At 38.8% G+C, this 14,826-nt stretch overlaps 3 protein-coding genes across 3 annotated transcripts in view; 2 read left to right on the forward strand and 1 right to left on the reverse strand.

Annotated features, from left to right (window-relative positions):
* chka (choline kinase alpha) overlaps positions 1-2,998 on the reverse strand; it is a 33,360-nt gene extending 30,362 nt beyond the window's left edge. The window contains exon 1 of the mRNA XM_037682653.1: positions 2,699-2,998. Within this exon, the coding sequence (XP_037538581.1) occupies positions 2,699-2,940 (242 nt within the window). The 5' untranslated portion in view covers positions 2,941-2,998. The remainder of the gene's footprint in view (positions 1-2,698) is intronic.
* A 2,104-nt stretch (positions 2,999-5,102) lies between these two features.
* Positions 5,103-9,470, forward strand: si:dkey-12e7.1 (uncharacterized protein LOC557553 homolog). The gene is made up of 3 exons (XM_037682654.1): positions 5,103-5,153; positions 6,118-6,742; positions 8,883-9,470. The coding sequence occupies exons 2-3, from the start codon at positions 6,212-6,214 to the stop codon at positions 9,468-9,470; spliced, it is 1,119 nt and encodes a 372-aa protein (XP_037538582.1). The 5' UTR covers positions 5,103-5,153; positions 6,118-6,211.
* A 3,090-nt stretch (positions 9,471-12,560) lies between these two features.
* anpepa (alanyl (membrane) aminopeptidase a) overlaps positions 12,561-14,826 on the forward strand; it is a 28,306-nt gene continuing 26,040 nt past the window's right edge. The window contains exon 1 of the mRNA XM_037682655.1: positions 12,561-13,263. Within this exon, the coding sequence (XP_037538583.1) occupies positions 12,656-13,263 (608 nt within the window). The 5' untranslated portion in view covers positions 12,561-12,655. The remainder of the gene's footprint in view (positions 13,264-14,826) is intronic.

The following is a 14,826-nucleotide window of genomic DNA, read 5'->3' on the forward strand; positions in this document are numbered from 1 at the left end:
TTCCGATCTGCTTCCACAGGACATATATATATATATATATATGAATGTTTCTGTTCAGTGCCCCAAGACGATTTCTGTTGTGACTCAGTACAGATAAAACTGACCATTAGAGCCATTTGTGTGTTTTCTAAGTTGGCTGACTGTGCTGTGGCAGCCATCTTAAATTAGGTTCACTCCAAGAGTTAATCAGTTTAGATGTCCGGTGCATGAAATGACTAAAAGTTGAAATGAAACTCACTCAGAGGTTCATGAGATGTTGTGGTACCAGATGGGCAGACAAACACACCCTTTGCTTCAAACTTCTTCCGACGGAGAAACGTGTCGTTTTCTGAAAGTTCTCAATACAAACTTTGAAATTAAAGATAAAAAAAACGTTTCCCTGAACTACATCAAATGGTGCAGTTGTTTTCCAAATATATTAACGTGCAATTCTGAAATGCAGGTACGCACTCAATGTAAACAAAGCACTTTTCTCTTCTACTCCGAGCGTAAATACACACCAGTACATTAAAACTGTCAGACATCTCAATTCCAAACAGTTCTTCCATGAAAGTCGTCACCGTTGACCCATGTTTAGTCACTTTGGCCGTTTCATTAAACACATTTTGCTTACAAATATTTAATTTAGGGACAAATTAACCATGGATATAAGAAGAAATGTGGGGAAAATGGTAGTGGAAAAAAAACAGTTTGCTGGTTATACAAATTGGTTGGTCCACTATGTGGTTGTGCTGTTTGTTGGACTCACTTTGTTTGTGGCTCCTCGGACTGATGAAGTCCTTTGAATGAAACGTCTCAGCAAAAAAGAAACTGTCCAGATAACCTGACTGAACATTGTAAGAATATTTATGTTTTTGGCAAAACCACATTAAACAGCAAATAAGACCTGAGTGATGTTTAAATCAAGCTCCCAGTCCTCATGAGATGATTTTATTTAAAGATTAAATGTTAGGACAAAAACAAAGAGGTTTTACTGAACTAAACAAGTCCAGACATGTGGTCTGAGTCATAACAGGAGTTTTAATCACATGACCCTTCTGACTCTATTTATTTTATTTAACCTTTTATTTTTTATACAGGTAGTCTCATGAGTCACGAGGACTCGTTTTCAAGACAGACCTGTTTGGTAGTGATGCTCAGTACTAAAATACTGATACTATTGATACTAACTTTGTGCTCTAGAATCGATTCTTAAATCAAACTATTGATACTTTTGATAATTCCGTCATTTCAGGTAATGCCTATCCTTAACAGGAAGAAGGTGGAAAGTAACTAAACTATTGAGATCTTGTCTAAATGATACGCGGTTGGTGGGAACTACTTTTTCTTCCGCCTGTGTAAGTGCGTAATTCGTGTAAATTGAATGGCACGCAGCTCAGCCTCTCAGTCTGTAAACACAACGGTAGAGAACTTCTTCAGATGGAAAAAAAAAAATGTGTAATTTTCTCGTTCTCATTACAAAGGTTGAAATTAAAGATAAAAAAAAATTGTTTCCCTGAACTGCATCAAATGGTGCAGCTGTTTTCCAAATATATTCATGTGTAAGTCTGAAATGCAGGTACGCACTCAATGTAAACAAAGTACTTTTATCTTCACACTCTGAACGTAAATACACAACGGTACATTAAAACTGTCTGACGTTAAAACAGATTTTGCTTACAGATATTTAATTTAGGAACACATTAACCATGGATATGAGAAGAAATGTGCAGATTTTGCTTTCTGCCAAAAGATTTTCTTCACTTGTTTTCATGACATTGCAATGCGAACTTTTAAAACTACAAGAATATTTATCAAAGTTCATAATCAGTAATCAAGGTAAAAATCCAACAATGTTCCACCAGGTCATATGGACGGTTTCTTTTTTGCTGAGATGTTTCGTCCTTCATCCAAAGGACTTCATCAGTCCAAGGAGCCACAAACAAACAAGAGTCCCACAAGCAGCACTCTCTCATAGTGGGAAAAAACAACAGTTTGCTGGTGTTGGTTTGCTCCACTATGTGGGTGTGCTGCTTGTTGGATTCAGTTTGGGTTGTGGCTCCTCAGACTGATGAAGTCCTTTGGATGAAGGACGAAACATCTCAGCAAAAAAATAAATAAACTGTCCACTTGACCTGACTGAACAATGTAAGAATATTTTTGTTTTGGGCAAAACCACAACGTTAAACACCAAATGAGACTCGAGTGATGTTTAAATCAAGCTCCCAGTCCTCATGAGATAATTTTATTTAAAGATTAAATGTTAGGACAAACACAAAGAGGTTTTACTGAACTAAACAAGTCCAGACATGTGGTCTGAGTCATAACAGTTCTATCACATGACCCCCTCTGACTCAGTATTTATTTAATGTAACCTTTTATTTTTTATACAGGTAATCTCATGAGTCACGAGGACTCTTTTTCAAGACAGACCTGTTTGGGAGCAGATGGGGGGGGGGAGGGGGTTAAAGGCCTTGCTCAAGGGCCCAGAGAGAAGCAAATGGTGGTGGAGGCAGGTGTGGATGCTTCACCTTTTCCACTCACATTTTGATGTTGTCGGTCCAGGGAGTCGAACAGACAACGTTCCCATCACAGGCCCGCCTTCTCTAACCTCTGCACCACCGCTCCCATACATCATTTGAACAGAACGGAATAAACGAGCGTCTCCATCACGTGCCTGCTGCTGCACAGACACACGATGATGGACACGTTGTGTCACCTTATGATGGTGATCTGGAAGTCCTCCTCGGCCAGGTTCTTCCAGGCTCCGTGCAGGAACTCCCTGCACCACAGGTACGCCTTGCGCCGGGTGTCCGAGTCCGGCTGGTCGGGGCGGACCAGCTCCTTCCTCCTGCAGTCCTCCTGGGTGTCGGGCTGGACCTGAAGGGCGTTCTCAGTCACTAGGAGGCCCAGCGACATGGAGGGCGACGACGAAACTCCGTTGATGAATTTGGCTTTCATCTTTTTAAAGGTTGTTTAAAACAAACGAAGAAGAAGAAAACAAAACGTTGTCCAAACGGTTCTGGGTTGTGTCGAAGGATGGTTTACTTCGGTTGATTTTTTTTTTAATGGAGTATGGAGATTTTTCTTTATTACTAGTTCTAGTTCCGTTTTAGATTCGTATCAAACGCAAATATCGACAACGAGCGACAGAGAAGCCTCCAAATGTAAAGAATGAATCGAGGCTCAGAGATGCGCAGAGTATAATCAAAATGGGCGGGACGCGAAGCGGAAAAGAGTGGCCACGCCTCCCCCCTTCTCTGATTGGCTGATTAAATCCGGATACGCGAAGGACCGCCAACAAATATTGTGATGCCTTCATGGACTACAAGATAAATAAAGATCTGGCGAAATGTTGCTCCAAACATCCAGGTCGAGTTAAACTCATTTTCACTAATACACACAAATAAATTTAATTAAAGCAAATTCAGAGACATCAAATAAGAACACAAATCTTATTGAATAGATTAGACAAAAAAATACTTAAACTAGAAGAAATAAATGTAAAAAACAGAAAAGGAAAAACGGACAGGATTACCAAATACAGTATAAATTATATTGTTCATAAGACAAGTATTAAATGAATCAGAGTGGACGCAAAAGCATTTGAGAAACGAAAATAAATTTAAAAAATCGACGTTTAATTATTATTCTTATTATTATTTTATTTTGTTTTTTTTACTGGAAATGTTTTTTGTTGACTGGAAATGTACGGGCCTGACAATCGTCTGACTTTTAGATGATGCAGTAAACGCAACATCTGTCACATTGCTTCCTCGTCCGTCACGTAGCCTGAAAAGCTCACCAGCTAATCTCCCAACATCAGAGCCAAGGTGTTAATATCTGCAAAACGACATGAAGCAAGCGATAAGAGGACAGTTTTAACATTATTTTGTGTGCAGAGATTTGATATGTGTGGATTTATTTTTGGTTCATTTGAGCCGAGATGCAGATCATTTAATTATAAACATTTGTTGAAAAATAAAAGACGCTTCAGTCATTGTAACTCGAGTGTTGGAGAAAAAGGTTGTGACATGCTTTTTCTTATAATGTATATCTTTTCATTTTATTAAAGAAAAATATATCATAATAAGTAGAATATAAACGGGATAAATTATTAAAATTAAAACCAATTAACCTAAGGTAGCATATTTAACTTTTAACGACAGAAATTCATTCAAACTTAAAGTTTCTATTGATCTAAATTTGTACTGACCTGAAGATTTTGTTTCCATTTAATTCTAAGTAAAGTTCCAGCAGCTTGAGAATATAAATTCATTAATCATTCATTCATACATTCAGCCTTTATTAGTCTCGAGTCCCAAGGACTCATTTTCAAGAGAGTTAAAGAGAAGAGAATAATAATAATTTTATAAGAGAATAAAATAAAAAAAAGTAGTGTTATAAACAATAAAATCAAGGTCCCTCAAGGTAAAATACTAAAAACAAGAACATTTACTTTGATTTTTCTAATGATCGTATAATTGTTTAAAATCCCCTAAAGACATCAAAGTAGACAACTTCCGATGTTTTTGCAAGGTGTTTCAGGTTATAGGAGAGAGTAAGAAAGGCATTTTGCCGAGTTTTTTCATTCAACCTTTATTTATACAGATAAATCACATTGAGCCTTGAGGACTCATTTACAAGTGAGACCTGTTTTGAGTTTAGTCTGCACTGAGGGGACTCTGCAGGTAACAATGGTAATCATGGCCCAATTACATCCTGCAGGTTTAGCTGTGTTTGAAATTACGAATAAATAAATGAACAGACTGCTTGCTGCCTTTCAAATGAGTACAACTCTCTTCATACAAACAAAGGAGACGCGCTTTCTTTATTTACCCACTAGAGGGCGCCAATTCTCCGTGTGAAACCCGCGACTCGGTGAGCGCACTTTGATGACATCATCAACCAGCCATAACAAAAACAACAACAGAATTCATCTGTTTAACGCTAACTAGCCGGCCTAGTTAGTCAGAACTTGTCTTTACATTTTCTTTTCAATCTGTTTTATTCTTTCTGTTGATTTAACAATTCTTATAACATTATCCAGATAGACATTATGTTCTTTAAAATTTAAAACTTGTGCTGTAGTTGGCTTTGGATTTTTTAAAATTATTTTTAGTTGTTAGCCTGCTAGCTTTTAAACGGAGTTAAAGACGAACCGCTGAATAAAGGTAACTATTTGAGTTTATATTTATTTTAGCGCAACAAACGTGCACTTGCACGTGCACCCTTTGATCTGCATAAGTTTAAAATAAATTGGAGGCTGATGAGTGGGAGGCAAATAATAACGGAGGTGCTGTCAAAAGACTTCTGAACAATCTTTGTCAATACAAGCAAAATGGTTGTCAATTAACTGATGCGTGAAGATGGGAATGTCAGATTTACGTTTAACTATCCCGAGCATGTCATTTCTTCAATTAAATTCGTAATTCTTTATAAAAACAACGACCTTTTTAACGATGCATGGATTCAAATTAGTCTATTTGTCTGAATCTGACACATTACACGATTTACTTATGTTGTATAGTACTTATAATTGGTTAACCTAATCTAAACATCATTCGCCCTCTTTAAAATAAATAAACCTATCTTAAAAACATGTAAGTGGGTTGTAAAGTTAACTTTTTATACTGCAGATTGGTTTGTAGGATGGCTGGATCATATGTTTCTAACACTGTACTTGTTATTGGATGTATTCTTTCTGCAGTGATCAGGGCATACCAAAAGTGGTCCAAAACTGGACCAGGGACAGGGTGAAGACTGGCCTGTATTGTCTCATCCAATATGTTTTCCCTGTATTTTTGTAGTTAATAGCTTAAAAATAAAGGATTGTTTTATTGACTTTCCACAGCTAAATCAGGTGGAATGCAGCATTTACTGTTATTACTCAAGAGATGAAATCCTGCATTACACAAAGAGTTTTAGTCTCACAGTAAGTCTCTTTTTTGCATGACGCTGGTTAATTCATGTCAGGTGTTGGAAATTTCCACTTCAGACTCATATTTCCAACAGAAAGCCTAATGCGTACTTTGTGCAAGAAATTTGCAATCAGTTACGCCAGTGAAAATGCACAGTTGTGATCAAAATGCAGTTAGTTTCAGTCTGCTTACTTTTATTATCTTTGTGGTTTCGCAGGGCAGAAATATTTATGGCAAAGCCAGATCACAAGACCTCCGTGTGGAGACTCTGACTTCCACCGGTGACCACGAGCATTTCATCATTTTTCAGAATGTCACCACAGAAAAGACCTCTTGTCTCGATGAGCAGTCGGCGGAAAGCAGCTGAAGACTACTTCCCTTTCAACTCCCTCCCGGTGGAGTGCCAGCTGCACGTCTTGTCCTTCTTGAATGAGGTAGATAAATGCAACTGTGCTCTGGTTTGCCTGAGCTGGAGCTGCCTTGTCCGATCGTGGAAGCTGTGGCGAGTTGCAGACTATTCTCGTCGTGGCGTCTTTCATCTTGGTCAGGAGGGGCTGCTAGTCTCTAACCGTGAGTTCGAGAGATGGAAGTCCTGGGTCCACCACTACACGCACCACCTGATCTCCCGCCGGGCCAGCCTGCTCACACTGAAGGCTAGCTTCGACCTCGGGGATCGCTGCAACAAGTGGAGTGAGCTGTTGAGCCACTTGCTAAATAATGTCCACTGCAGAGACCTCAGTCACCTGGATCTCAACTGGACCTTTACCCTCTTTGAGCCTCTGGACCTCAGAGTCCACTCCAGCTCCAGTTCGCACCAGGACAGCATAACCAAAATGGATCAGGTATTTTGTTTATGCACAAATCTGTACAGAGCTGCAGCTTTAATTGATGATGTTTAATCTTGTCACCGTGATTTGTGTGGTCAATCTGAAGTTTAATTTTTTATTATTTTCTACATTGTGGGTAAAATTAAAGTTTTCAAATAATAGTTTTGTTTATGAACGAGGGAAGAATAGAGGAGAGAGTGAGATTGACAAACGGCTCGGACAGATTCTCTTAGCTGGCCTGGGAACGATGGATGGATGGATGGATGGATGGAAAGAAGGAAGGAAAGAAAGGTGCTTAAGATATTGATAGTAATATACAAAGTTGTCTTCAAAGCAAGCACTGGCTGTATTGTAGTATCTAAAGTGATTCATAAACAACTTTGTTTACTTCTGAAGGTACCATCTCACTGGGCTGCGACTAGTTGGTGATTGGCACCAACCAGGGAGTCTCCGGAACGTCACCAAACGTTTCTGGTGGTTTTGTTGCTGGAGTTCTGAACTTTTTCAAATAGTTTGTGCAACATTTTTTCTTCAGAATGGCCAGAATTTTGAGAAATATTCTGTTTCTCTTATCCACCTGAGTTTTGTTGTGGGTGTCTCCAACCTTTCTCGAGCACTAAAAGCTGTGTTTTGACATCTGCAAAAGTGCTTTTCACTAAAAGAAAACATTTGAGTGTATTTCAGCAGATTAAATGGTAAATGTTGGGGCAGCAGCCAAAATGGGTGTGATGTGAGGACAAAGGAAAACAATGTGAGTCAAACGTGCAGTTTTGCCAGCCTTGTATGCAAAATTAGATCATGATTTGCAAAAACTGGCTGTTTAAAATGCAGCTGCGTGGGTTGCTTGGTGCAACACACTCAGACTTCAGTGAAGCTACAACAGAAAATGTGTCTTCATCACAATTCTGAGTCACCAACTAGCTTCCAACTGTCCCAGTTAATGTTAGGATTTCCCCAAGCAAACTGATAAAATACTTGTCAAGTCAGAAGTGGTTTAGTTTTAAAGTTAGCAAGACAACATTTCACAAAATGCAAAATTTAGTGTCGTGACTTTTTGTGTGATACGGATGAGAACATATAACTTATAAGCAACATAATCATATCTAGTTTTATAAGCACCATCATTTTATTTACCTATAGTAGAGCCATTTGGAGGGAATGTGGTGGATCTGTCATGCTGTGTGATGAAAGGCTTACTGGAAATCAAACCTTTTACCGTAAAGTGGAAAATAGGACCGAGATGGTGTAGGGGCAGGGCAGCTGACTCGGGACCCCAAGGTCCTGGGTTCGATCCCCGGTCATTGCACATCTCGTGGTGTCTCTGAGCAGGACACCTAATCCCAAATTGCTCCTTGGGCGCTTACATAGCTGCCCACTGCACCACCTGGGTGTATCCCAGGTGCGATGGGTTAAATGCAGTGAGTCAATTTCGTCTTTGTATGGGAACATAAAATGATGACAACACATAGCACTTTATTTTATTATTATGATTAAAATTTGTGACAAATGTGTTAGATGACTCTGTCTACTGCCATCACCAAACATGAGGGAAGATCTTATGGAAGAAAGGTGCTCCATCCCTCCAAAGAAACAGGTTTCAGACACAGAATCATTTGTAATGTTCTGTGGGGATACTGGCAGAAAATGGTAGCTCAACATCTTACAAGTAAGCTGAACTGATCAGTTACATCTGAGTGTGAGAGTCCAGGACAAATCTAGTGTTGTGTAATCTGATTTTTGAATTGTTTTGACTGTTTCTTTGCTGTAGCTCCCATTGGCTGGGATTTAAACATTAAATCATCTCAGATGGATGTTATGGAACAAACGGCACCGATTTGCTCCTAAAAAGATGCAACTGATTAGTCTAGAAATCTGCAATGAGGCTTTAAATCACAATTTTTCTTTGCCACTTGTATTTATCAGAAACTATGGCTCACCACAGCCTTTAGAATAATCTAATCCTACATTTCTCTGCTGTAACAACTCATATGTTCATCTTTTAAAAGCAGATACGTCAATTGTTTTGTCAGTGTTTGGCCCTTAATTATTCTCAGGATTCAGAGACGGCATCTTCACAGACGAGATACAAAAAAATAAATCAATAAAATTGTTCCAGTCATCCTAAAGTGTCGCTGTCTTCTCTCTCGTTCGGCAGGTGGCCAGCTTCCAGGAGCTGCTGAGCAAACTCACCCACAGCTGCCCGCGGATCTCCAAGATGCGCTTACATTTTGACTGGTCAGATTTGTCAGTGTCGCTGCTCACCCAGTTCCAGCAGCTGCGAACCCTCGAGCTGAAATATTTCTGGGTCTTTAAGCTAGTGACTCCGTCGACGCTGCAGACGCTGACCAAATCCCTCCCCAACCTGAAGTCTCTAACTTTACACATCATGGTGCCGTTGAGGAACCTCGGCATCTCCTACACACTGGAGTCTAAGAGTCTGGAGTTCCTGGACGTGTCGCCCAGCCGAGGCTTGGTCTTCTCCTGCCTGAAGCTGCCAGCTCTGCGGGAGCTTCGGGCTAAGAAGATCGGTCGCGGCATTACGCTGGACCGGAAGACCAGGCTGCGCATCCAGAGCCGGTGGCCCTGCCTGTACCACGTCCTCTGGAAGGGGACACCAAAGCTTCAGGCCCTAAACAACGAGAGGCTCCTTCCTTCATGGAGAGAGACCTGCTACAGGGAGCTGTCTGCCATCCTGGAACAGTCCTGCTACTGTGTTCAGCATCTAGACAGCTGGCTTTGGTAGTCAGCTGACAATAAATGACCATCTGCTCTGGTGGCTAAATTCCAGAAAATGAAGGCAAGTTATTGCTTTTTAACACTTTGATTTTATTAAACCGATTCCTCGAAAGAACACAATAAGCAGCTCATAGTTGCAGATAAAAACTGAGATTTGGCTGCTGGCACAGTCTGGTTCCTTGTCAGGAATCTGCTGTTACTGTGGCACAGCCCTAAAGAACTTACTTTTTCTGCAAGAAATGAAGGTGCTTCTCTGGCCTGGAAACATTTGGTCTACATGAACCTAATGTCCACTTTACACACTGTAAAGAATAATCTTTAGGTGTTTCAAGTCCTTTCCATCTGAGCAAATTTAGTCAAAAACATGAGAATGAAGGCAAAGTATTTTCAGAATGCTGTTATTTTTTCAACAGATAGAACAAGCAGCGCCCGGAGAATTCCTTAATTAATGAGAATTAATTTAATTAACGGGTTGATTACATTTTGTGGAAGCTTACATTTATTTCATATAAGTTTAACGTTTATTTATTTTTTTGATTTTTTTTTTAACCTATTTTCAGTCACTTCGTTTGTTTAACAAATAGTTGGCATCTGGTCAAAAATTCTTACACATTTTTGTTAATACGAGAAAAAAAAAACAATAATTCAGATTTTGTTTCTGTATTATTTTTTGTTTTGTTTTGTTTGGTCTTCATGACTTTGCAACGAGCATCTTTAAAGTGAATTAGTTTTAAACTTTCAAAGATATCCCTCATATCTTTGACTCCTAACGAGAGTGTTTCTGCCTTGTTGTTGAGCTACACTCCCAACAAAATAAACTATTAAAAGTTTGTTATTTTTAAATATTGGTTCTTAATTCTAACAAAAAAATGCAGAAAAAAATGGACACAAGTTGTTTTCATTCCTTAAATTTCCCTGTCAAAATAGAAACTGTAAATTAATTGTTGCTAATTTATTACAACGTCAACCTTAACACATTTAAAGTATGTTTTTTTTTAATCTCACAATTATAATTTTTCCTTAACTCTTTAATCCTCTGCCTTTTGTTGCATCTATAATTTGAAATGTAACATTTAATTCCTAAAATATTTTGCCTTTCTTCTCTGTGTCAGATTACGTGGACAAACGCATCTCCTCTTTGGAAAACGTCATGCACTGTAATGTGAATTGAACTGATTTTATATGATTAATCACTTGATTTCAGTTGTATTTATTGTCAGAGACAAACAACTGCTGTTTCTACGTGATGACGAAACTGTAGGAAATTTTAGAAATTTGCACAAACGCCACGAGGATCAGAATAAATACTCCAACCTGAACATTCCGGTAGAAAATATGAACAAGAAAGATATTTAAGAAAAACTGAAGCTGCACTTTGAAAATCAGCTGAAAGCTAAAGCTGTAGCCGTGTTTCTGCATCCAGGCCTTCGGTGTTAAGCTGGTTTAACTCCAATCGCAGCCGGCCTGGAATTCCAAAATAAGAGTTAATTCTTGTGCTGAGCCACATTTTTCAAATCGAAGGTGCTCCTCGTAGTTAGTTTGGTTTTATTTTCTCTGAGCCACTGAAGTTTTGAAATATTTGACGTGTTCACGTTGATGTGAAGCAATCCTGCAGCTTTTGGTGAACTCTTTGCACATTTCTGTTGCTGTTGTTTGTTGTTCAAATCTCTGCAGCTTGAGAGTGAGTTCCAGTTTGTTTCACTATAGTAGAACCAGTGGTTCCCAACCGTGGTCCCTGAGGAACACCATCCTGCACGTTTTAGTTGTTTCTCTGCTCCAACACACCTGTTTCAGTGATTTAATTACTTCATTTCTGGAGAAGCCTGTTTAATCACCTGTTCATTCAAATCAGGTGTGTTGGAGCAGAGAAGCTACTAAACCATGCAGGATGGTGTTCCACTAGGACATGTGTTGGGAACCTCTGAATTCTGTGCTTTGCAGTTATTGTCCTGATCAGCAGATGTCCCTGTTTTCTAAGATTTGGTTTCTCTCAGGCACAGACTGACTGACGGATGTTTTTGTGTATTTAAATGTGTGGGAGAGTCGCCTGATATTTTTGTATCTGCTGTGTTGTAATCAGGCTTCCGTGTTTGCCGTGCACGCTGTTGTCACTTAAGATTTATAGGATTATTTGACTGACAACTAATTTCCTGTTTCTAAGCTTTAATGCCTCTGACACACGAGCAGGACGCACTGACAAACCGTTGTAACTTCTGGTCCTCTTGGTTCTCATAATAAAATGATTGACCATTTGAACTTTTTTCTTTTTATTGTGAGCTCCAGAGAATTACAGCATTTTTAGGTTTTATCTTTTCTTTTTTTTTTTCTTTGGAGAACATCCAAAGAGATGTGCGAACCACAAAAATGTTCTCAAACGTTGTGAAATCCCTTAACGGCCTGTAAATCAAACCAGAAATGCTTCTCCACCTGAGCCCAGCCCCACTGCAACATTTACTTTAAAAACAGCCAACTCCTTCTCCTCTTTTCCAGTTTGCCCATCTGCATCCCTGCATCTCTGCTCTTGAAGCGAGGAATGTGAGCTCACGATGATAGTCCTGGTTCCTTTCCAGCCAATTCAGTGATTCTCATTGTTTAGTTTTTTTTCTCCACCTCTTTCGCCCAGCCCCTTCAGCAGTCCTCCTCTCTTATACCTCTAGTTTGCTTGGAGTTTGTCAAACTTGCAGGGTCTGTGTGTGGATGCAAATCTATAGGCACCCCCAGCTGCATCAAGGACTACCTGTGGATGCCAAGGATTTCGGAGAGGCTGGCAGCTTCAGTCAGATGTGGTATCTTGTGGAATGACAAACTTTTCATTCTAATTGTGCACTGAGTTTATAAATGGGAGATACGCGGAAGAGTGTGATGGGTTGGACAGCAGAGCATGAAGATTAAACATTCCCTGAGGTTTAGCTAACCTCTGAATTAGTGGCAAGGACCAAGAAACCACCTCCAGATGTGTGAGAGCGCTGCCTATCTACAATAAACGTCACCCTCTTCACACTTCAACACTTACTCTTTGCTCCTTTGGCAGTGCCCGAGTTAATACTTAATCCAAGTACGGACCTATAATTGCTCAGGCCAAGCCCTGTTTAAGAGGGAGAGGTAACGTGGATGTCTGCAGTTCACAGGCAGATTCGTGCCGAGGATCATCTCCAGCCATCCCTTCGGTGCTGACCAAAGGAAGCTGCCACGATGCCACGAAAAGTCGTCTTGTCCAAGGGTTTCGCCGTTGCCTTTGCGGTCCTGACGGTCTCTGCCATCGCCGGCATGATCACCATGCTAACCGTGTACAAGATCGAGATCGGTAATATGAATGTGACGCGTCCTCCAACCGTCCCGTCCACCACTATGGCTCCACCGCCGGTTATGAGGCTGCCGAGGAACCTGATACCAGAAAGCTACAAAATCTTCATCCAGCCTCACATCTACACCAGAATCGTGGAGGTGGTGAACGTCACAACCCCCAACCAAACGCTGCTTTTCACCGGAAACTCCACCGTCAACTTGTACTGTGTCCAAGGAACAAGGCGCATCTACCTCCACAGCCGGGACCTGGTTGTCTCAAGCCCGATTGTGACCAACAGAAACACGGGCGAGACCATTGGCATTGCCACCTTTACGCCCTTCGCAGATGAAAAAGACTTCTTGGAGATTGAGTTGGAAGAAAATTTACGAGCAGGAGGGAACTACAGCTTGTTTCTGGCTTTCCAGGGAGACATATCAGAAAATCTTGAAACACTTTATTTAAGCAAATACACTGAAGTTGACCGCGATTCAGAAAACGAAACGATCGCCGAGAGGTAAGTAAAAGATCTGATGTAATCCTTGAAACTTTTTCCACTATAAGGTGCTCACTGAAAGTGAAAGAACTTTGTCTTCCTTATAGAAGAACTTAAAAAAATTGTTACAAAAAAGTATTAACTTTTGAAAAAACACAAAAGTAGGATTTATTTTACTCCCAAAATGATACTTCTCTAATGTAAAGAAGGTTTTGGAAAGCTTAAAATGATCTATTATGTACATTTTTGACATATTTGACCTTTTCTTACTTCACAGGAAGCTAAAACTTCTATGTATGCAATGATCTTTTATTTTATGACTTGGTCACATGCAACAGCAAATGTGATAAAAACCATCAAGTCTCTTCAAAAAGACAACATTTTAGACAGACAATCTTTTCATGTTCACTATTATAATATCAATAAGTTTAACTCTTTGGACTTTGAAAATTATCAAATGTGCTGTGATCTAAGTGTCGTTTCTAGTTTTTTTTTTTAGGGTTTTAAATGGACTTGCTCTTCCACCTTTAAACTCTTTTATCTAGAAGTACAAAACCTGAATAAGCACCAGATCTCAGACTGGAGGGGACTGTGTCGTAACGAGACGGAGAACAGAATTTGTGTGAAAAGTGACGTCAATTAGAGGAAATCGTTTATAAAACCATGTAGAAGAATACATCAGACTGATGTTTATTCTGGTTTTTAAAAGAACCTTAAACTTTGTCTCAAACACAATTAGTCATGTACTCATTAATGAAAGAGGGTTATTTTAACTAACTGTGTCTAAGAAGACAATGAGCTGACAGCAATTTTAGTTTTTCAAAATAAAAGCATGAATTGGCATCAGGTTGATGAAAATGACACATACACCAAATTAGATTTTTAAAGCATTGTTTAATCCGTGCATGTTAAAGGGAATAATAAAATCCAGTTGAGATGTTTTTGTTTTGTCTAAGTCAAGTAATCACGTCGTTTAATTAAATAAAAAAGTAAAGGGATACATAGAAATATTCAAATTATTTACACTAAAATCAATTATTGTGACAGTATGAGACAATAAACCTTTAAGTAATAAAGTAATAAAAAAGTAACTGTTGCATCTATACATTTTTTTAAAGTTATTTTTAACTTACCTTATTTGGGTCATTTGTGGGCATATTCCTTACAGTTTTTAGTTTATTAAACATTAAATCAACATTGATGAAGAAGAAGAATTCCATAAAATCAAATATTGTCAAAACAAAATCCTACTCATGTATCCAAGAAAATATTTGTATGTTTCTTTCCACCAAGTGCAGTTTAAATTTTTGTAATAAACAATAAAATTATAAAGCATTTAATCTTGTTTGATTGGGCTGTTTTACATGCTGCCCATTTATTTATTTATTTATTTGTACTTTGTTGAAATGTCTGTATGGATCCTCTGACTTTATGTCTGGAGGTTTTGACTTGTCTTTTTGCTTTTTGTTTAAACTCATAGCTTTAACAAACAATATAAAAATATATAAATATAAATATATATATATATATATATATATAAGTAAATATTTATATATTTATTGACCCCAATAGCATTTTAAATTT

The sequence above is a fragment of the Nematolebias whitei genome, chromosome 10 (assembly GCF_014905685.2).
Source record: "Nematolebias whitei isolate Nwh7 chromosome 10, NemWhi1, whole genome shotgun sequence".
Lineage (NCBI taxonomy): Eukaryota > Metazoa > Chordata > Actinopteri > Cyprinodontiformes > Rivulidae > Nematolebias > Nematolebias whitei.

What these genes read in the sequence shown, in the direction of transcription:
- si:dkey-12e7.1 (XM_037682654.1), top strand. Translation starts at nt 6,212, where the DNA reads ATGTCACCACAGAAAAGACCTCTTGTCTCGATGAGCAGTCGGCGGAAA. An exon ending in GCATAACCAAAATGGATCAG is followed by an intron (nt 6,743 to 8,882) that starts GTATTTTGTTTA and finishes CTCGTTCGGCAG; the next exon opens with GTGGCCAGCTTCCAGGAGCT.